The 19,622-nt window shown below is 64.2% G+C and overlaps 2 protein-coding genes across 5 annotated transcripts in view; both read right to left on the bottom strand.

Annotated features, from left to right (window-relative positions):
* Window positions 1–1,567: 1,567 nt before the first annotated feature.
* Window positions 1,568–13,695, bottom strand: PWWP3A (PWWP domain containing 3A, DNA repair factor). 4 transcript variants are annotated; one of them, XM_060181487.1, is made up of 15 exons: window positions 13,476–13,694; window positions 9,455–9,526; window positions 8,323–8,405; window positions 7,594–7,664; window positions 6,866–7,030; window positions 6,031–6,318; window positions 5,515–5,610; window positions 5,212–5,282; window positions 4,540–4,616; window positions 4,309–4,369; window positions 3,634–3,709; window positions 3,509–3,559; window positions 2,472–2,896; window positions 2,238–2,326; window positions 1,568–1,778 (listed from the first exon to the last, which is right to left on the bottom strand). In XM_060181487.1, the coding sequence occupies exons 2-15, from the start codon at window positions 9,506–9,508 to the stop codon at window positions 1,721–1,723; spliced, it is 1,665 nt and encodes a 554-aa protein (XP_060037470.1). In that variant the 5' UTR covers window positions 9,509–9,526; window positions 13,476–13,694; the 3' UTR covers window positions 1,568–1,720. The 4 variants fall into 4 exon arrangements, with proteins under 4 accessions (XP_060037470.1, XP_060037471.1, XP_060037472.1 ...); XM_060181488.1 differs by having other exon boundaries at window positions 13,549–13,688; XM_060181489.1 differs by lacking the exon at window positions 3,509–3,559 and having other exon boundaries at window positions 13,476–13,695.
* Window positions 8,148–19,622, bottom strand: part of ATP5F1D (ATP synthase F1 subunit delta) — a 49,371-nt gene continuing 37,896 nt past the window's right edge. Inside the window, exon 5 of the mRNA XM_060181496.1 lies at window positions 8,148–8,159. The gene's annotated coding sequence lies outside the window, so the exon portion shown is untranslated. The remainder of the gene's footprint in view (window positions 8,160–19,622) is intronic.

Raw genomic sequence — 19,622 nt, 5'->3', positions numbered from 1 at the left:
TTATTTGATAGGACAGAGAGGAAATTGAGGAGAGAGGAAAGGAGATTGAGAGGGAGACACCCGCAGCAAAGCTTTCCCCCCACAGGTGGAGACCAGGGGCTTGAACCCGGGTACTTGAGCAATGCAACTGTGCACTTAACCAAGTGCGCCACCACCGGACCTCCAGATGGCGCTTTGAATGGTTTTCTCTCCCCCGCCTTCCCGCTTCCCCCTCGCCCCTGGCTGATGAGCTCAGACAGCAAAGCCAGTTGTAGAAACTACCCCCTCAGCTCAATCACCTCTCCCCCTCTCCCTCTTTTCTCCAGCCCTTTTCTCCTCTCTCTCTCTCTCCCCCCCCCCCCCAGAGCCCTGCTGAGCTCTGGCTGACGGCGGTGCTGGGGCTTGAACCCAGGGCCTCAGAGCCTCAAGCAGGAGAGTCTTTGCAGAACCCTGTGCTGCTTCCCCGGCTCTCAGGCTTTTGCTTAAAACTCTTATTTTAGTCATCATGTCTGATGAAAGAGTTTATTCATTTGTTTCATGGACAGAGACAGCCAGAAATCTAGAGGGGTATTGGAGATAGAGGGGGAAAGAGACAGAGAGATCCCTGCATCCCTGCATCCCTGCTTCACCACTCCAGAAGCTTCCCCCCACAGGCAGAGAGCGAGTCTCGAACCCGGGTCCTTGTGCGCTGTAATGTGTGCGCTTAACCAGGTGTGCCACCTCCCCGCTCCCCCTTGTTTTGGTTGTCAACCTGTAAAATGAATCCAATGCTCCCAGAGGCCACTCGCTTCTTTTTTCCTTCTTTTTTAATATATTTGTTGATTTTCTACTGGATAGAGAGAAATGGAGGAGGGGGACATAAAGAGGGAGAGACAGAGACACCTGCAGTCTTGCTCCACCACTCGGGAAGCTTCCCCCTGCAGGTGGGGAGCGGGGGCTCAAACCCAGGTACTTGTGTGCTGCTGTTTGAGGGCTTAACCAGGTGCGCCAGCACCTGGTCCCCTTTTTACTTTTTAATTTGACCCAATAGGAACAGCGAGCGGGGAGGGGAGTGGGGGGGGGGGGGCGAGGCCTGCAGCCTGCAGCACTGCCCACCCATCCCAGAGAAAGGCCCAGCCGGCCACCCCAAGGCCGCGCTCCCCTGCCGGGCACGGGTGGGGGGTCCAAGCCCCCGCGATCATGGGGTGGGGGGGTCGCTGTGCCAGAGGGGGCCGGGGAGCTGCTCCCAGCCCACCTGCCCAGGTTGGGGTTCCCGGGGACCCAGTCTGCTGGCTGAGGTGCTGGGGCCCAGGCGTCCGGCGAGCGACACCTTCGGGGCAGGTCCCCTCGCCTGGCTGCTCTGGGCTCAGTTGTGCCCCCGGCCCCCACAACAGATAGGAGCACAGGCACCAGTGGATCCGGGCACATGGTCCTGAGGGTCGAAGGCCCTGCGGCCAAGCTTAGGGGTCCAGACAGCCCCAGAGCCTCCCCCGGCGCCAGGGCCTTCCAGGTGGTGCTGGAGCTCCAGGCTGGAGACCCCTCCTCCGGGGAGGCCTCCTCTGGGGGGGGACAGGCAGGGTCCAGGCCCCCATCAGCACAGCAGCCTCGGTTCCAAACTCTAGTTTAATGTCAGATACAAAGCTTTTTAACATAGAAACACACTTGCACTGGGGCAGCCCGCCAGGTGCACCCCTGGCCAGGACCCCCAGACACGGGGCGGGGTGGGGGGCTCCCGCAGCGGGGCGGGGCCGGGCCTGGACCCTCAGCTCGGCTGGCGGCTGCGCTGCTCCAGCAACTGGCTGTCGAAGCTTTCCTTCTCCCTGTGCGGGACAGACGGACGGGACGGGGCGGGGGACGGACGGAACACGGGGACAGACGGGGGGAGACAGGGAGCTCCGTCAGGCTGGCTGTGTGTCTGTCTCTCGGAGCTGAGCCGACTGAGAGCGGGAGGGGCTGCCGGGGCCTAAACCCGGGGCCTCTGCTTGGTGTGTTTTTCTGTTCCGACAGAGTGAGATGCAGGGCCAGAGGAGAGACCCCCGTTGCCTGCTCACCCTCCAGCTGGCCCCCTGCAGGCGGGGCGGGGGCTTGAACCCGGGGCCTCTGGCTCTTCAGGGACTTAAGGCCTGCCGCCCTTGGGTTCGCGCCCCAATGCAGAGCGCAGACTTGCTGCAGCGGGGGCACCCTGTGTCTGTGTGTGTGTGTCCGTCTGTCTCGGCAGCGGGGGCACCCTGTGTCTGTGTGTGTGTCCGTCTGTCTCTCCGGTGAGACAGACGTCGTACCGGTAGCCGGGGGAGGGCCCGCGGATGTACTTCTCCTCCGCCGTCTTGTAGTCCACGCCGTCCACGGCCGAGATGGCGCAGATGATGGCCTGGGGGGTGCGGAGCTCAGCCATGTCTGTCTGTCTGTCTGTCGTGTCCCCACTCCAGTCCCCACCTCAGGGCTGCGGCAAGGACCTCCCGGCCCGCCCGCCCCTGCCAGCCCCTGCCCGCCAGTCCATCTGTCCCCGCCCGCACCTCGGGCAGCAGCACCTCGAGCACCAGCCGCACGCCGTCCCCGGACCCGTGCGCCAACAGCCGCCCCCCGAGCCGGCGGCCCAGGCCCTGCAGGTAGGCGGCCACGAGGTCCAGCTGGGCCTCGTCCTCCAGGTACGTGTCCACCAGGCGGGCGCGGCCGGGCCGCAGGAAGGCCCGCAGCCAGCGAGACGGCGTCCGGCCCCGCAGCACGGCCCGCAGGTGCGCCTCCGCCCCGCGCCGCACGATGAACTCCACCAGCCGCCGGTTGGCGCGGTCGCGGGCGGCCCGGGAGCGGTCGGGCAGCACCTTGCGGCGGGGGGTCCGGGGACCGACCCCCGCCGGCTCCTCGGGGCCGCCCCCTGCGCTCAGCGCCGGGAAGCGGGTGCCCTGCAGGTCCCGCTCGATGGACTTGCGCACCGGGTAGCCTGGGGGTGGGGGTCAGGCTGGGGGAGGCGCCCGGACAGACGGAAGGGGCGGGCCGGGCCGGGCGGAGGCTGGGGAGGGCGGAGCCAGAGCGGGGCTGGGAGGGCGGGCATGGGCGGGGTGGGGCGGGGCCGGGGTGGGCGGGGCCAGGCAGGGCGGGGCGATGAGGGCGGGCATGGGCGGGGTGGGGCGGGGCCGGGGTGGGCGGGGCCAGGCAGGGCGGGGCGATGAGGGCGGGCATGGGCAGGGCCGGGGAGGGCGGGCATGGGCAGGGGGCGGGGCCTTGGAGGGCGGGCATGGGTATGGTGGGCGTGGCCGGGGTGGGCGGGGCGGGGCCTGGGAGGGTGGGGCGATGAGGGCGGGCATGGGAAGGGGGCGGGGCCTTGGAGGGCAGGGCAGGCCCGGGGAGGGCGGGGCGATGAGGGCGGGCATGGGCAGGGTGGGGCGGGGCCGGGGCGGGCAGGGAGAGCGGGGCGGGGCCGGGGAGGGCGGGGCGATGAGGGCGGGCATGGGCAGGGCGGGGCCGGGGAGGGCGGGGCGGGCAGCGAGAGCAGGGCGGGGCCAGGGAGGGCGGGGCCGGGGGCGGGGCGGGGCCGGGGAGGGCGGGCACTCACTGATGGCGGCCGCGTAGTACTCCAGGAAGGAGCCGGAGAAGGAGCCGCAGCCTGCGGGGCAGGGGCGCTCACAGCACGGCCGGCGCCCGCGGGCCCCCACCCCCCCACCCCCGGCCCGCACCTACCCAGCCGGACCCGGTAGTCCGTGATGAGGGACACACACCAGCCGATGGCCTGCTCGAAGTCCTCCTTGGCTTCTTTCTGGGAGGGCGGAGGCGGCGTCAGCGCCCGGCGACCGCGACCGCGACCGCGACCGCAGCCCGGCGGGAGGTGACCCCGCGCCCCCGCCCAGGGAGCCCCCCACGTCTCCGTCTGTCTGAAGGCAAAGGCCACGGAAGACCCCGCGCTCCGCTCCCCGCGCTCCGCTCCCCGCGCTCTGCTTCTCCCCTCCCGACAAAGCTGAAACCCGCCGGGTCTGCGGACGCTCCCGCCCCGCTCTGGGGCCCCGGGTTCCGCCGCAGCGCCAGCCAGGGCCGAGGGGAGACGGAGGCGCGGTCCGGTGGGCGAGGACCGGGGTTCGAGCCCCTGCTCCTGGCCCTCGGTGGTGGAGCAGGGCTGCAGGTGTCCGTGTGTCTCCCTGTCTCCCCCTCCTCTTCCTCTCTCTCTGTCCTTGCCAATACAATATGGAAAAGAAAAAAACCTTCTTCTGGAAGCGGTGGGTTCGTGGACATCACTTCAGTGGCAAGTCAAATCCATCCATCCATCCATCAACCATTCAATCAATCAAGAACAAAAGGGTAGCAGCCGAGCAGGGACAGTGCCCCCCTCTGCCCCCTGTGTCCCCCCCGCGGGGCCCCTACCAGCAGTGCCTGCTTCTCCTTGCAGTCAAAGTGCTTCAGCCTCCTCAGTGACACGGCCATGCTGCGGGGCAGGGGGCAGGGGGCAGGGGTCAGAGCCCACCCTCCGGGGCAGGGAACCCACAGCCTCTGCACCCGGGACAGGTGGGGGCCATGGCCAGGGCAACCACCCCGTGAGGCTCCCTGGAAGGGGGGCAGGCTCAGGAACCGAGGAGGGAAGGGCTGGGGAAGCACCCTCGGCCTTTGGGGTCCATGTTCCCCTCGATGAAAAGCACACTGGCCTTCCGGTCCCGGCGCCGGACGCTCTTCACCTGTGGGGAGGATGGGGCTGGGCCGGGAGCCAGGGCTGGGCCAGGGCCCCACAGCTCCTGCTCCACTCCCTTCTTTCCCTCATGGAGGTAAGTGGGGGGCCAGGACTCCGCGTGCCTGAGCTCTCACACTACGGTGCACAAGGCCCCGGGTTCAAGCCCCTGCTCCCCACCTGCGGCGTGGAGCTTCACACGTGGGGCAGCAGGGATGCAGCAGGGGTCTCCTTCTCTCCCCCTCCCCTCTTGACCCAATAACTATCTCAAGAACGAAAAAGTTCGAGAACAAAGCGAGAGAGACAGAGATGGAGAGAGGGACAGAGGGAGAAGCTGAGAGGACGGGCGGGGTCCTGGCTCCGTGGCCGCGAGGGCACAGGGTACCAAGGGCCTGAGGCTCTGCTTCTGTCTCAGGGGCACTTGGGTCCGAAGAGGAAGAGAGAAAGAGTGAGTGAGTGGAAGAGAGCAGGGAAGGCAGAGAGCGAGCACGCGAAGCAGGCTGTCCGGCTCTTTCCGGCTCTTTCCGCCCTGAAGCCAAAGCCCCCAGCCCTGTGCCACCCCCCCCCCCGCAGTCCCCCGCAGCCCCTGCAGCCCCCGTCCTCACCACCGCCGGCCAATAGGGGAATTTCTGGTACTTCAGCCACACCAGCATCCCGACCTCGAAGGATCGCGGCTCTGGGACGGATGGATGGACAGACGGCTGATGCCACACAAGTGGGGCGCAGCATGGGGTCGCCTGCCCGCCGCCTGGGGTCTCTGCCGCTCAGAAAAATGCAGGAGACTCCGAGAGAAAGCCTTCTCCGCCCTTACTCTCCCTGCCCCCCCCCCCGGGCGAGGGGTTTCCATGCAGGGGCGGCAGGGAGACCCCCCCTCAGCCCAGCCTGGGGTTCGAGCCCTGGACGCTCACCGTGGTAGCACAGGATCCGGGGCGGCTCCTCATCGTCCTCCTCCAGGCGGGAGCGGACAGGGCTCTGCTCCACGGACTCGATGGAGGACTGTCCCTCTGCGGGGACACGGGCCGTCAGGGGCCCCTTCCATGGGCCCTGGAGCCTCGAGCCCTGCAGACCTGGGGTCCCTGTGCCCTGGGGAAGCGCCTGGGGGCAGGGGGCAGGAGGCCTGGCACTTTCAGAGAGACAGAGAGGAGACAGAGACGTGGGGAGGGGAGAAAGGCAGCGGGGACCCAGGCTCGCAGCCCCTGGCCCCACAGGGGGCACCATGGCAGAGTGGCTCCTCCCACAGGGGTTCAGGGCTCCTCTGGCCGTCTGTCTGTCCATTTGTCTCGTCTCTCACCCTCACCCCCATGGGGGTGGGAGGTCGCACAGCACAAATACCCAGGGAGGACCCCAGAGACAGAGAAGGGGGGGCAGGGAGGGAGGGCGGGCACCGGGCCCCTGTACCCACCGCCCGCGGCCTACCCTCTCACCCTGCTCCTCCTGCTCCTCCCCCCCGGGGGGCACAGCCTCCTCCGGGGAAGCACCCTGCCCACACGCAGGGGTGTCGGGACCCCGCTCGGGTGGCTCCGGGGTGCCATCATCCAGCCCAGGGCTGAGCACTGGGGGCGGTAGGGGCAAGCGCAGGGGCGGCAGTGGGCGGGGCCTCTCCCCCTCCTCGTGGGGAGAAGCTTCCAGGCTCAGCAGGTCCAGGGCCACGCGCAGGGCCCGGCGGTAGGTGAGCTCCTCCACAGGTGCCGCAGGGACTTCCTGCTGGGACGCTGGGACGGGGGGGGGGGGGGGGGGGGAGGTCAGGGGGTCAGGGGGGACACCCGGCCTTTCTGGACCCTCCACCCGGGCAGAGGCTGGGCCGCCTTCACGCCCGGCACTGCCCACCTGTCTGGGCGGGGGACACCAGCCAGCCGCCCCCACCCACAATGCCAGGCCAGGCCACAGCCCACGAAGCGGGGGTCAGGGTCTCCAGGAGATGGCCGGATGGATGCCCCCCCCAGGGACAGCACCCCCGGACACCAGGAACATGCACACGGACCAGAAGAAAAACACCCTGTGGAAGGACCAGCCAGCGGGTGACACGTCCCGGGTCCCCAGTCGGCGGCAGGGCTGTCACCCATCTTCCCACGGGCAGCGGTGGGCGCAGCACTGCAGCCCGAGTCCCAGGTTCGAGCCTGGGTGGGTGGGTGGGTAGGGAGGCTCTCTTTCTCTCTAAAAAGCACCAGCTGAAGAGGGGTCGGGCTGTGCTGCCCCTGGCTGAGCGCGTACGTCAGTGAGCACGAGGACCCGGTTCGAACCCGCCCTTGTCGTCCCCACCTGCAGGAGGGAAGCTTTGAGGGTGGTGGGGTAGGGCTGCAGAGGTCCCTCTCCCCGTCCCCTCCCCTTTCAGTCTCCTGAAGTCTGGGGTGCAGTGGGTGCAGGGGGGAACCAGGCCGAGTTCCGTCCCCAGCACTGCGCTCCACGGCAGCCCCCTCTCCAGTGCTAAATAAAAAGAGCAAAGGAGGGGGAGTCGGGCGGTGGCACAGCAGTTAAGCGCGCGTGGTGCAAAGCGCAAGGACCAGCATTAAGGATCCCGGTTCGAACCCCGGCTCCCCACCTGCAGGGGAGTCGCTTCACAGGCGGTGAAGCAGGTCTGCAGGTGTCTGTCTTTCTCTCCCCCTCTCTGTCTTCCCCTCCTCTCTCCATGTCTCTCTGTCCTAGCCAACAACGACGACATCAACAACAACAATAACTACAACAATAAAACAAGGGCAACAAAAGGGAATAAAAACAACAAGGGCAACAAAAGGGAAAATAATTAAATATTTTTTTAAAATTAAAAAAAAACAAAAAACAGCAAAGGCGGGCAGCTCCCCCACTGGAGGAAGCATAGGGCAGGACTGGAGCCCCTCCCTCTGTCTCTCCCTCTCTGTCTCTCTGTCTCATCCCTGAGGGCAGCATTGGGCTCATCTTTCTGTAACTGTGCAGAGCAGTGCTGAGGCCCCAGCATGCATCCCCAGGCAGCGGAGGCCCACATCCCACATGGCCGGGTGCATCCCGCTCACCCAGCAAGGCAGCGATGTTCTCGATCTGCGAGGTGCTCAGGGGCTCCACCTGGCTGCCCTTCACCCGGACCCTGTGACACAGACCCCAGGTCAGGGCCCCCACCCACCCAGGCCGGGGCTCCCCTCTGCCCGTGGGAAGAAGAGACGGAAAGGAGAAGGAAACAGTGGGGGGTCTTTCTTCTCAGCCTCCCCACTGGGTGCAGGGAGGGGTCAGCATGGGCAGGGGAGGGCAGGGAGGGGCACTTCCTTGGTTTCCCTTATAATCCGGAGCGGGGACACGAGCCAAGGAGGGGACGGTCCCCCCCCCCAGCCACTCAGCAACCAAAGGGGTGTCTGAGCCTGGAAAGGAGGGAAGAAGAGGGAGGGAGGGGAGGGAGGGTCTGCCTCTGGAGTCTGGTGGAATGGGGCGCCGGCCAGGAGGGTCCCCACCCACTGGGCACCTAGGGCGAGAGGGTGGCCGCTGTGGTTCTCAACTGTCCCGGCAGAGAATGGGGGGTGCTTCCCGGGTTACCTGCCCCAGAACACTCCATTCCCTGCCGGGGGTTCGAGCCCACCCCGGGCTCTGACTAGGGAGCCCCCAGCCCCCAAGAGGATCCCCGCTGTAGTCCTGGAGGCTGTCTGTCCTAATAGCCCCACCCATTTCCTCTCTGTCTTGGGGGTGCGGGTGCGTCCCAGGGGCCCCAGAAGGGATGAGGGACACGTCTGGCTGGGGGGCCTCCCGCTGGTCACCTCTTGTCCAGGGAGAGAATCTCCACGTCCAGGAAGGGGCCTCTCTTCCTGCTCTTGGTCACCTGCGGGCTTTTCGCCAGAACCTGCATTGAGGGAGAGGGAGCTGGGGGCAGGACTGGGACACCGAGGCACAGCCCAGAGCCCGGGGAGGCCGGCTGCTGCATCCCTCCCCGCCCCTCCCTGAGCTGAGACCACACCAGCCACTTGGGCAGCTGACGCAAAGGGCCAGCAAGGCAAGACAAAACAACACGACACTCTTCCTTTTGTGTCTGCTAGGGTTTCTCTGCTCTGGGCCAACTTTTCAGACAGAAAGAGGGGGCCAGGAGACAGCATGACGGTTCTGCGGAGAGACTCTCCTGCCTGAGGTCCCGGGTTCAATCCCCGGCACCACCATCAGCCAGAGCTCAGCAGGCCTCTGGGGGGAAATAACAGTAATAACAATAATAACAGACACAGGTTCAAGTCCCCAGTCCCCAGCTGCAGGAGGGAAGCTTCACAAGCGGTAGCAGGGCTGCAGGAGTCTCTCTGTGTCTCTGTCTCTGTCCCCTCCTCTCCCAATGTCTCTCTGACTTGTCCAGTAAAACAGGAAAGGAAAGGCCCACCAGGAGCAGCGGACTCATAGCGCCCAGCGATAACCTTAGAGGGAAAAAAGAGAGAGCGAGGGAGTCGGGCGGGGGCGCAGCAGGCTAAGCGCAGGGACCGGCATGAGGATCCCGGTAGAGCCCCCGGCTCCCCACCTGCAGGGGAGTCGCTTCCCAGGCGGTGAAGCAGGTCTGCAGGTGTCTGTCTGTCTCTCCCCCCCTCTGTCTCCCCTCCTCTCTCCATGTCTCTCTGTCCTGTCCAACAATGACATCAGTAATAACAATGAAAAAGGGCAACAAAAGGGAAAGTAAACAAAATAAAGAGAGAGAGAGAGAGAGGGAGAGAAAGAAAATTGACAGGGAGAGGGAGGTAGCGAGGCACCACTGCTCCTGACCTGCCCCAGGCACCTGGGGACTTCCACGTAGCGCCAGGGTGCTGGCCTCACAGGTGAGCTGCCTCCACTCTGCAGCTCCCCCGCCTCACAGAAGCAGGGAGGAGGGGGCACCCCAGTGCCCGCACCCCGCCCGCACGTCCGTCCGGGCGCTGTCACCTTGGCAGGCCAGAAACGCTTCCTCCAGCGGCACAGCACGTACTGGGCATCCATGGCGACGGGGCGGCCGCCCTGAAACACAGGCCCCGGCTCAGCCCGCGGGTCCCGGTGGGGTCTGGCAGCTCCTGCTAACCGCCTGCCCGCCTGCCCTGCTATTTTTATCTGGGACCCTCCCCCAGCAGGGACAGCGGGACAGACGGACAGGGACAGCTGCGGCCAGAGGGGGTGTGGGGTCGGTGAACGGCATGTGGGGGGAGCTCACAGCACAGGGGACATGGGGGGCAGCAGCTGTGGGGCTCCACTGGGGGAGAGGCCAGAAGCAGCAACTGGGGTTTCTGTGAGCAAGGGGGGCGAAAGATGGGGGTCAGAGAGCAGGGGGGAGAGATGGGGGTCAGAGAGCAGGGGGGAGTGATGGGGGGTCAGAGAGCAGGGGGGAGAGACGGGGGGTCAGAGAGCAAGGGTGAGAAAGATGGGGGGTCAGAGAGCAGGGGGGAGAGATGGGGGGGTCAGAGAGCAGGGGGGAGAGATGGGGGGTCAGAGAGCAGGGGGGAGAGATGGGGGGTCAGAGAGCAGGGGGGAGAGATGGGGGGTCAGAGAGCAGGGGGGAGAAAGATGGGGGGTCAGAGAGCAAGGGGGAGAGACAGGGGTCAGAGAGCAGGGGGGAGAGACGGGGGTCAGAGAGCAGGGGGGAGAGATGGGGGGGTCAGAGAGCAGGGGGGAGAGACGGGGGGTCAGAGAGCAGGGGGGAGAAAGATGGGGGGGTCAGAGAGCAGGGGGGAGAGACGGGGGGTCAGAGAGCAAGGGGGAGAGACAGGGGTCAGAGAGCAGGGGGGAGAGATGGGGGTCAGAGAGCAGGGGGGAGAGACGGGGGATCAGAGAGCAGGGGGGAGAGACGGGGGGTCAGAGAGCAGGGGGGAGAAAGATGGGGGGTCAGAGAGCATGGGGGAGAGACGGGGGGTCAGAGAGCAGGGGGAAGAGACGGGGGGTCAGAGAGCAAGGGGGAGAGACGAGGGGTCAGAGAGCAGGGGGGAGAGATGGGGTGTCAGAGAGCAGGGGGGAGAGACGGGGGGTCAGAGATCATGGGGGAGAGACGGGGGGTCAGAGAGCAGGGGGAAGAGACGGGGGGTCAGAGAGCAGGGGGGAGAGACAAGGGGTCAGAGAGCAGGGGGGAGAGATGGGGTGTCAGAGAGCAGGGGGGAGAGATGGGGGGTCAGAGAGCAGGGGGAAGAGACGGGGGGTCAGAGAGCAGGGGGGAGAGACGGGGGTCAGAGAGCAGGGGGGAGAGATGGGGGGTCAGAGAGCAGGGGGGAGAAAGATGGGGGGTCAGAGAGCATGGGGGAGAGACGGGGGGTCAGAGAGCAGGGGGGAGAAAGATGGGGGGTCAGAGAGCATGGGGGAGAGACGGGGGGTCAGAGAGCAGGGGGAAGAGACGGGGGGTCAGAGAGCAAGGGGGAGAGACGAGGGGTCAGAGAGCAGGGGGGAGAGATGGGGTGTCAGAGAGCAGGGGGGAGAGACGGGGGGTCAGAGATCATGGGGGAGAGACGGGGGGTCAGAGAGCAGGGGGAAGAGACGGGGGGTCAGAGAGCAGGGGGGAGAGACGAGGAGTCAGAGAGCAGGGGGGAGAGATGGGGTGTCAGAGAGCAGGGGGGAGAGACGGGGGGTCAGAGAGCAGGGGGGAGAAAGATGGGGGTCAGAGAGCAGGGGGGAGAGACGGGGGGTCAGAGAGCAAGGGGGAGAGACAGGGGTCAGAGAGCAGGGGGGAGAGACGGGGGTCAGAGAGCAGGGGAGAGAGACGGGGGGTCAGAGAGCAGGGGGGAGAGATGGGGTGTCAGAGAGCAGGGGGGAGAGACGGGGGGTCAGAGATCATGGGGGAGAGACGGGGGGTCAGAGAGCAGGGGGAAGAGACGGGGGGTCAGAGAGCAGGGGGGAGAGACAGGGGGGTCAGAGAGCAGGGGGGAGAGACAGGGGGGTCAGAGAGCAGGGGGGAGAGACAGGGGGGTCAGAGAGCAGGGGGGAGAGACAGGGGGTGAGAGAGCCAAGGGGAGAGACGGGGGTCAGAGAGCAAAGCAGGGTCTGGGTGTCGGAGGAGTTTCCGACACAGCAGAGGGTCTGAGGGCGCCATTTCAGGGCTCAGGGTGCAGATTCTGTCCAGGACACAGATGTGGGGCTTCTGCCAAGAAACAGGGGTTCTGGGAAGCAGAAGTTGGGTTCAGCGAGCACAAGCGGTGCAGGGTACAGAAGGGGTTCAGGCAGCCAAAGCAGGGCACCGAAGAGGCTCAGGGTGCAGACTGGGCTGGATGCAATGATGGGGTTCAGGCAGCAGGGCGTGGGCTCAAGACGCAGAATGGGGCTCAGGGTGCAGACTGGGACTCAGGGTGCAGAATGGGGCTCAGGGTGCAGACTGGGACTCAGGGTGCAGACTGGGACTCAGGGTGCAGAATGGGGCTCAGGGTGCAGACTGGGACTCAGGGTGCAGAATGGGGCTCAGGGTGCAGACTGGGACTCAGGGTGCAGACTGGGACTCAGGGTGCAGAATGGGGCTCAGGGTGCAGACTGGGACTCAGGGTGCAGAATGGGGCTCAGGGTGCAGACTGGGACTCAGGGTGCAGAATGGGGCTCAGGGTGCAGACTGGGGCTCAGGGTGCAGACTGGGGCTCAGGGTGCAGACTGGGGCTCGGGGTGCAGACTGGGACTCAGGGTGCAGAATGGGGCTCAGGGTGCAGACTGGGGCTCAGGGTGCAGACTGGGGCTCGGGGTGCAGACTGGGACTCAGGGTGCAGAATGGGGCTCAGGGTGCAGACTGGGACTCAGGGTGCAGACTGGGACTCAGGGTGCAGACTGGGGCTCAGGGTGCAGACTGGGGCTCAGGGTGCAGACTGGGGCTCAGGGTGCAGACTGGGGCTCAGGGTGCAGACTGGGGCTCGGGGTGCAGATTTGGGGCTTGGGGTGCAGACTGGGGCTCAGGGTGCAGAGTGGGGATCGGGGTTTAGAATGGGGCTCAGGATGCAGAGTGGGCCTCAGGGTGCAGAATGGGGCTCAGGGTGCAGACTGGGGCTTGAGGTGCAGATTTGGGGCTCTGGGTGCAGACTGGGGCTCAGGGTTTAGAATGGGGCTCGGGGTTTAGAATGGCGCTCAGGGGTGCAGAGTGGGGCTCGGGATGCAGAGTGGGGCTCAGGGTGCAGAGTGGGGCTCGGGATGCAGAGTGGGGCTCGGGATGCAGAGTGGGGCTCAGGGTGCAGAGTGGGGCTCAGGGTGCAGAGTGGGGCTCGGGATGCAGAGTGGGGCTCAGGGTTTAGAATGGGGCTCGGGGTTTAGAATGGCGCTCAGGGGTGCAGACTGGGGCTCAGGGTTTAGAATGGGGCTCGGGGTTTAGAATGGCGCTCAGGGGTGCAGACTGGGGCTCAGGGTGCAGAGTGGGGCTCGGGGTTTAGAATGGCGCTCAGGGGTGCAGAGTGGGGCTCGGGATGCAGAATGGGGCTCCGGGTGCAGAATGGGGCTCGGGGTGCAGATTTGGGGCTCTGGGTGCAGACTGGGGCTCAGGATTTAGAATGGGGCTCGGGGTTTAGAATGGCGCTCAGGGGTGCAGACTGGGGCTCGGGATGCAGAGTGGGGCTCAGGGTGCAGAGTGGGGCTCGGGATGCAGAGTGGGGCTCAGGGTGCAGAGTGGGGCTCGGGGTTTAGAATGGCGCTCAGGGGTGCAGACTGGGGCTCAGGGTGCAGAGTGGGGCTCGGGGTTTAGAATGGCGCTCAGGGGTGCAGACTGGGGCTCAGGGTGCAGAGTGGGGCTCGGGGTTTAGAATGGCGCTCAGGGGTGCAGAGTGGGGCTCGGGATGCAGACTGGGGCTCCGGGTGCAGAATGGGGCTCGGGGTGCAGACTTGGGGCTCAGGGTGCAGAAAAGCGGCTCAGGGTGCAGAAAAGGGTATCCGGCAGCAGAATCGGGGCTCAGGCAGCAGAAGCGCGAGTCAAGGTGCAGACTCGGGGTTCAGGGTGCAGAAGCGGGGTTCGGGCTCGGGGGCTCACGCAGCTGGGGCTCCACGCGACCGAGAGGTTCCAGCCCAGGGCTCCCGGTTTCGGGATCACCCCGCCGGCTCACCCGCCCACGTCCGGCAGAGGATCGAGCCCGGCCCGGGGGGTGGGAGGGCGGGGGGCAGGAGGCCCAACGGCGCCCCAGCCCGTGCCCCAGTCAGCACCTCCAGCAGGCGGCCCGCGGGCGGGATCCGCCTCTTCCGGTCGTGGCAGGTGTGACCACGCCCCTTCCGGTCGCCTGGGCGAAGCCACGCCCCTGCGCAGCTGCCTTTCCCGCGGATGGGAACGCGCAGGGCCGGCCACGCCCCTTAACGATGTGTCTCTCTCAGGCCGCGCCCCCAAGGCCCCTTTGGCCGCTCCGCCCACCAGGCCCCGCCCTTTCCGGTCTCGCCGAGGCTCCGCCCCGTCCGCTGGCCTATAAAAGACGAGGGCCGCGAGGCGGCGCTGTGGCAGAAGCCAGAACCCCAGAGCTGCGCTGTGTCTTAGCGTGACCCTGGCCCACAGGACCCGACGGCGCCCGGATTCCCTGAGCCCCCAGGGTTCAAGCCCCGTCACTGCCTCCTGCATGGTGGGTGCGCTGAAGTGTCTGTCTCTCCGGGACAGAAAAAACGGAATGCGCCCGCTACAGCGCACAGGTCGCACAGGGGGTTCGAGCGCCCGCTCCCCGCCTGGAGGGGCGGTAGAGCAGGACTGCAGGGGCCAGCGATTCATCCTGGGGCACCAGGCCCAGTCTCCACCCTGGTGGGAACAGAGGGAAAAAAAGAACAGGAGAAGGGGCGGGATAGACAGTATCATGGTGCTGCAGAAAGACTCTCCTGCCTGAGCCTCCAAAGTCCCAGTTTCAGTCCCCTGCACCACCATAAGCCAGAGCTGAGCCGGGCTCCGGTGAAGAAGAAGGAGAAGGAGAAGGAGAAGGAGAAGGAGAAGGAGAAGGAGGAGAAGGAGAAGAAGGACAGACAAGAGATCAAGAGATGGCTGGGGGTGGGGCCCCTGGTCATGCACAGATGGTCACCAGGCAACAGGACCCAGGTTCAAGTCCCAGGACCTACCTGCAGGGAAACGGTTCTTTTATTATCTTTCTTTCTTCCTTTTTTTTTTTCTTTTTCTGCCTCCAGGATTATCGCTGGGGCTCGGTGCCTGCAGCACAAATCCTCTGCTCCTGGAGGCCATTTTCTTTTCCCTGGTTGCCCTGGTGGTTTTGAATCTTTGTTGTGGTTGTTATTGCTGTCATTGTTGTGGGATAGGACAGAGAGACATGGAGAGAGGAGGGGAAGACAGAGAGGAGGAGAGACAGACAGACACCTGCAGACCTGCCTCACCGCCTGTGAAGTGACTCCCCTGCAGGTGGGGAGCCGGGGGCTCGAACCGGGATCCTGACGCCGGTCCTTGCGCTTTGCGCCACGTGCACTTAACCTGCTTCGATACCACCCGACCCCCCACATCACAGTTCTTCTTCTAGCGTTTGCCCTTCTTCCGCAGCCAGTCAACAGCGTCAGGTGGAGCCTGATGCCAAGTTTCGAGACCTCCTTTGAATCTGGAGAGGTGGCAGTCGTTGACTGTGTGGGTCATAGTCTGTCTGGAGCCGCAGGGGCAGTTCGGGTCGTCTCTGGCTCCCCAGCGATGGAACATAGCGGCGCACCGGCCATGGCCTGTTCAGTAGCGATTGAGGAGGGCCCGATCATAACAGCACAGTGATTCTACAAAGAAACTCTCCTGCCTGAGGCTCTGAGGTCCCAGGTTCCATCCCCAGCACCACCACCAGCCGGAGCTCAGCAGGGCTGTGGGCTCTCATGCTGGCTTGCAGGGAGTCTCTCTCTCCTCTTCTTGTTCTTTTTTTTTTTTAATATTTATTCCCTTTTGTTGCCCTTGTTGTTTTATTGTTGTTGTTATTATTTATTATTGATGTCATCATTGTTGGATAGGACAGAGAGAAATGGAGAGAGGAGGGGAAGACAGAGAGGGGGAGAGAAAGACAGACACCTGCAGACCTGCTTCACCGCCTGGGAAGCGACTCCCCTGCAGGTGGGGAGCCGGGGGCTGGAACCAGGTTCCTTACGCTGGTCCTTGCGCTCTGCGCCACCTGCGCTTAACCTGCTGCGCTACCACCCGACTCCCTCTCCTCTTCTTTTATCTCTCTTTCATTTAAAAGAAAGATGTGTCGGTTGAGTGCACATGTTACAGGGCACAAGGACCCAGGTGCCAGCCCCGGCTCCCCACCTGCAGGGGAGAATCTTCACAAGTGGTGAAGCAGGGCTGCAGGTGTCTCTCTGTCTCTCTCCCTCTATCTCCCTCTCCCTTTTAAATTTCTCTCTGTCCCTAGTCAATAATAAAAAAAGAATCTACACAATTAAAAATGAAATTCGCAGGTCACTCACCGAGGCCAGCGCCCCGAGCCCCCAACCTCCTTGCAGACGAAGGACCAGAGCACAGTGCGGCCTCATGCTACGCAGCCCCGGGGAGTGAGTGCATGGTGGACCGCACTCTGTCCCTCCCTCACCCTTCTCAAAAGCAACTGGCACCACCCCAGACATCTGGGCCCTGGCGTCAAGCCCTCACCTGCCCGGAGCCAGCTCCCCGGCGCCAGCAGGAGGCGGCATCTGCACCCAGAGAGGCCCCACCATTGCCTCTGTGCTGCCACGCAGAACTTTACCCTCGGCATCTAGGCCGGTCGCACCCCGCGGCCACTGTGCTGGCAGAACCCACAGCTCCGACTCTGGGGGTGCAGGGCCCAGGCTCGCCGCTCTCTGGCTTGTTTCTGTGATAACCACAGAAACCCAGGAACCATGGGCAGAGGCCTGCGGGAAATTGAGAAAGAAGGCGGATAGAGAGGGAGAGACAAAGAGACACCTGCAGCCTCGCTTTGTCATGAAGCATCTCCCTGCAGGTGGGGAGAGGGGGCTTGAACCCAGGTCCCTGTGCAGGTGACCTGTGCCCTCTGCTGGGGGCCCCAGCTCCCCTCCCAGATGCTTTAAGTCCTTGCAGGACTCCTCCCTGGCTGGGGCGCCCGGTACTGCCACACTAGCCTCTGTCCCACCCCCACTCAGAGCAGGGCTGGTCTCTTGGACGCAGGACATGGGGGGGTCGGCAGCATCCCTTCCCCCCAAAACATGCCAAGTGCACCTCCAGATGTCACACAAGGACCCTGGGGGACAGATGGCCCCAAGGTGGTCCAGGGACCCCATTTATTGCTTCCCTGAGGGGCCCAAGGTGACCTGGGAGGTGGTGGGGACTCAGCACCAGGGGCTCTCTGGTGACAGCTGGGTGGTGGGGCAGGGCTGCGGTCCGTCAACATTAGAAGACCTGCCCCTGCCCTGCAGAGAATCCACAGGCGGGTGGTGGCGCACCTGCTTGCACACACACGTTATGAGGCGCAGGGACCTGGGTGTGAGCCTCTGGTCCCCACCTGCAGGGGAAAGCTTTTGAGTGGTGAAGCAGGGCAGCAGGGGTCGCTCTGTCTCTCTCTATTGCCCCCTTCTCTCTCGACTTCTCCCTGTCTCTAACCAATAAACAAATAAAGATAGGGAGTCGGGCGGTAGCGCAGGTTAAGAGCATATGGCGCAAAGTGCAAGGACTGGCGCAAGGATCCCAGTTCGAGCCCTCGGCTCCCCACCTGCAGGGGAGTCGCTTCACAGGCGATGAAGCAGGTCTGCAGGTGTCTGTCTTTCCCTTCCCCTCTCTGTCTTCCCCTCCTCTCTCCATTTCTCTGTCCTATCCAGCAACAATGATGACAACAATAACAACAGCAATAATAACCACAACAAAGATAAAACAACCAGGACAACAAAAGGGGAAAAAATAGCTTCTAGGAGCAGTGCTGGCACTGATCCCCAGCAATAACCCTGGGGGCAAATCGTAATAGTAATATATATATATTTTTTTAAAAAAAAGAATCCACAGACAGAACTCACAAGTTACCTTGGAATCCACATAGCCAAATGAGAGCCCCCCCCAGGGGACAGAGGCTGGGGTGCCCGAGGGCTGGGTCCTTGGAGGCCAAGTTGAGGGGTCCCCAGCAGACATGGGCTGCAGTGGGCTGAAAGGATGCCAGGAAGGCTTTGCATCCCCCCCACGTGAAGGGTCTTGGGGTCCAGTGGTTCAACTCTGTGCATGTCCCCCGTACCCCCTAGTAAGGGATGTCAGCTTGGGCTTGGGGCTGGGGTGCTGGCGGGACAAGGGGGACCAAGGGCACCTTGTGACCCCCCCCCAAAGATTCGGAGTCTGGGGTGGGAGCAGGGCGCAGGGACACCCTGGACCCCTCATTCCACACACCCAGCCAGGCTAGGGGAGAGTTCAGGACCCCCTGCCCCCCACTGTCCCTCCCGTGTCCTCAGCATCCTGGGATGCACCTGCCCTCGTGAAGCTCCAGGACCCCAACTCCGGGGCAAATGGAGATCACCCCAGACTGGGTGACACCACCAGGCAGGGGGAAGGCACAGACCCTCCTGGCCTTGGGGACCCGGGTTATAAAGGGGGGGCGGTCTCCTCTAATCGCTGCCTACAGACTCAGGGTTCAGGCTGAAACCTGGGGGTGTGGGCAACCTCGAGCTCTGGGGCAGAGATGAAAGGGCCCGGGCCCGGGGTCCATCCCGCACCACTGAACCCCTGTCGCCCTGGACAAGAGAGAGAGGTTTCAAAGGAGACTTTGAAGCCAGTGACACAAAGACAGAGGACTTGGGGACTCGGGGATGCAGGGACAGGAGCAGAATGACAATGACCTTGGAGGAGCATGGAGCCTGTGAGCCTCAGAGCCCCCAATCACAGGGCTGTCCTTGGGGCTCAGTCACGACCCTCAGATCCCCTTGTCCCCATGCCCCAGCCTCCTGAGAGCTGGAACTCACGGTTGGGGGGGGGGGTCACTGGGAAGACGGGGCAGGTGCCCGTGACCGTGATCTTATCCAGGGGACATATGGGCCCCCTGCCCCTGGAATTTGGGGGGACATTGTGGGGACTCTGCCCACAACCCCCAGAGCCTGGGCTGCCCCCAACCCTAGACCAGGCCAAGGCTGTCATCCGATGGGACAGTGTCCCCATGTGTCCCCAGGTTGGGACAGCCCAGCCCCTGTGTCCTCTGACTCTCCCAAGCTGGGGAGAGAGGATGGCTGTCCACACAGCTCAGGCCTGAGGCTCCGGCCCCGGGTTCAACCTCCACCCACCCCAGGGCTCTGGGAAAACACAGACATGGGGACCTCCCCACCCCAGGGTGCCCCCCCCCCAGCCTCAGAGGGTCCCTGGCAGTCAGCAGCACCCTCCTGGCCCAGTGCCTGCACAGTCAAGGTACCCCAAATACTCTGATGTCAGAGGGGGGACGCTGTCTGCTTCCGGCCACACTGGAGGAGGGTCTGCACCAGACAGGGCTCCCCCCTGCCCCCGCCTCCCCCCTCCCTGGGGGATCTGTCTGTCCCCAGAGACCTCCATGGCCAAATGTGCCCCGGCAGTCCCCCACAGACACCCCGATTCCTGGCTCCCGGTGTTACAGGAGGGTGTGAAGCACAAGGGACACAGAGACAAGAGACTGAGAGACAAGGCACAGAGAGACGTCTGGGACAGAGAAAGAGACACAGATACATCACACACAAGGGCTGAGCCCTGGTGCACCCAGTGGAGTGCACACCTCACCAAGCACAAGGACCTGGGTTTGAGCCCCCGCTCCCCACCTGCAGGGCGGCTGCAGGAGCAGAGGAACAAAGCTGCAGGTGTCTCTCTGTCTCTTTCCAGCCTTTTTTTTTTCTTTCCAGGGTTATCTCTGGGGCTCGGTGCCAGCACTATGAATTCACTGCTCCTGGAGATTTTTTTTTTTTTTTTTTTTCATTTTATTGGATAGGACAGGGAGAAATTGAGAGAGCAGGGGGGGAGATAGAGAGGGAGAGACACAGAGAGGCACCTACAGCCCTGCTTCACCGCTCAAAAGCTTCCCCTGCAGGTGAGGACCAGAGGCTCACACCCAGGTCCCTGTGCATCATAACGTGTGTGTGCAAGCAGGTGCACCATCACTGTCCACGGATTCTCCCCGGGGCAGGAGCAGGTCTGGCAAACGCTAGAAGAAGAAGGGGCAGGTCTTATAATGTTGGCGGACTGCAGCCCTGCCCCACCATCCAGCTCTCACCAGGCTCCTGGTGCTGAGTCCCCACCACCTCCCAGGTC

Source organism: Erinaceus europaeus, chromosome 23, assembly GCF_950295315.1.
Source record: "Erinaceus europaeus chromosome 23, mEriEur2.1, whole genome shotgun sequence".
NCBI classification, from domain to species: domain Eukaryota; kingdom Metazoa; phylum Chordata; class Mammalia; order Eulipotyphla; family Erinaceidae; genus Erinaceus; species Erinaceus europaeus.
The sequence above is the reverse complement of the archived record's forward strand: the minus strand, read 5'-3'. Positions and strand labels throughout refer to the sequence as shown.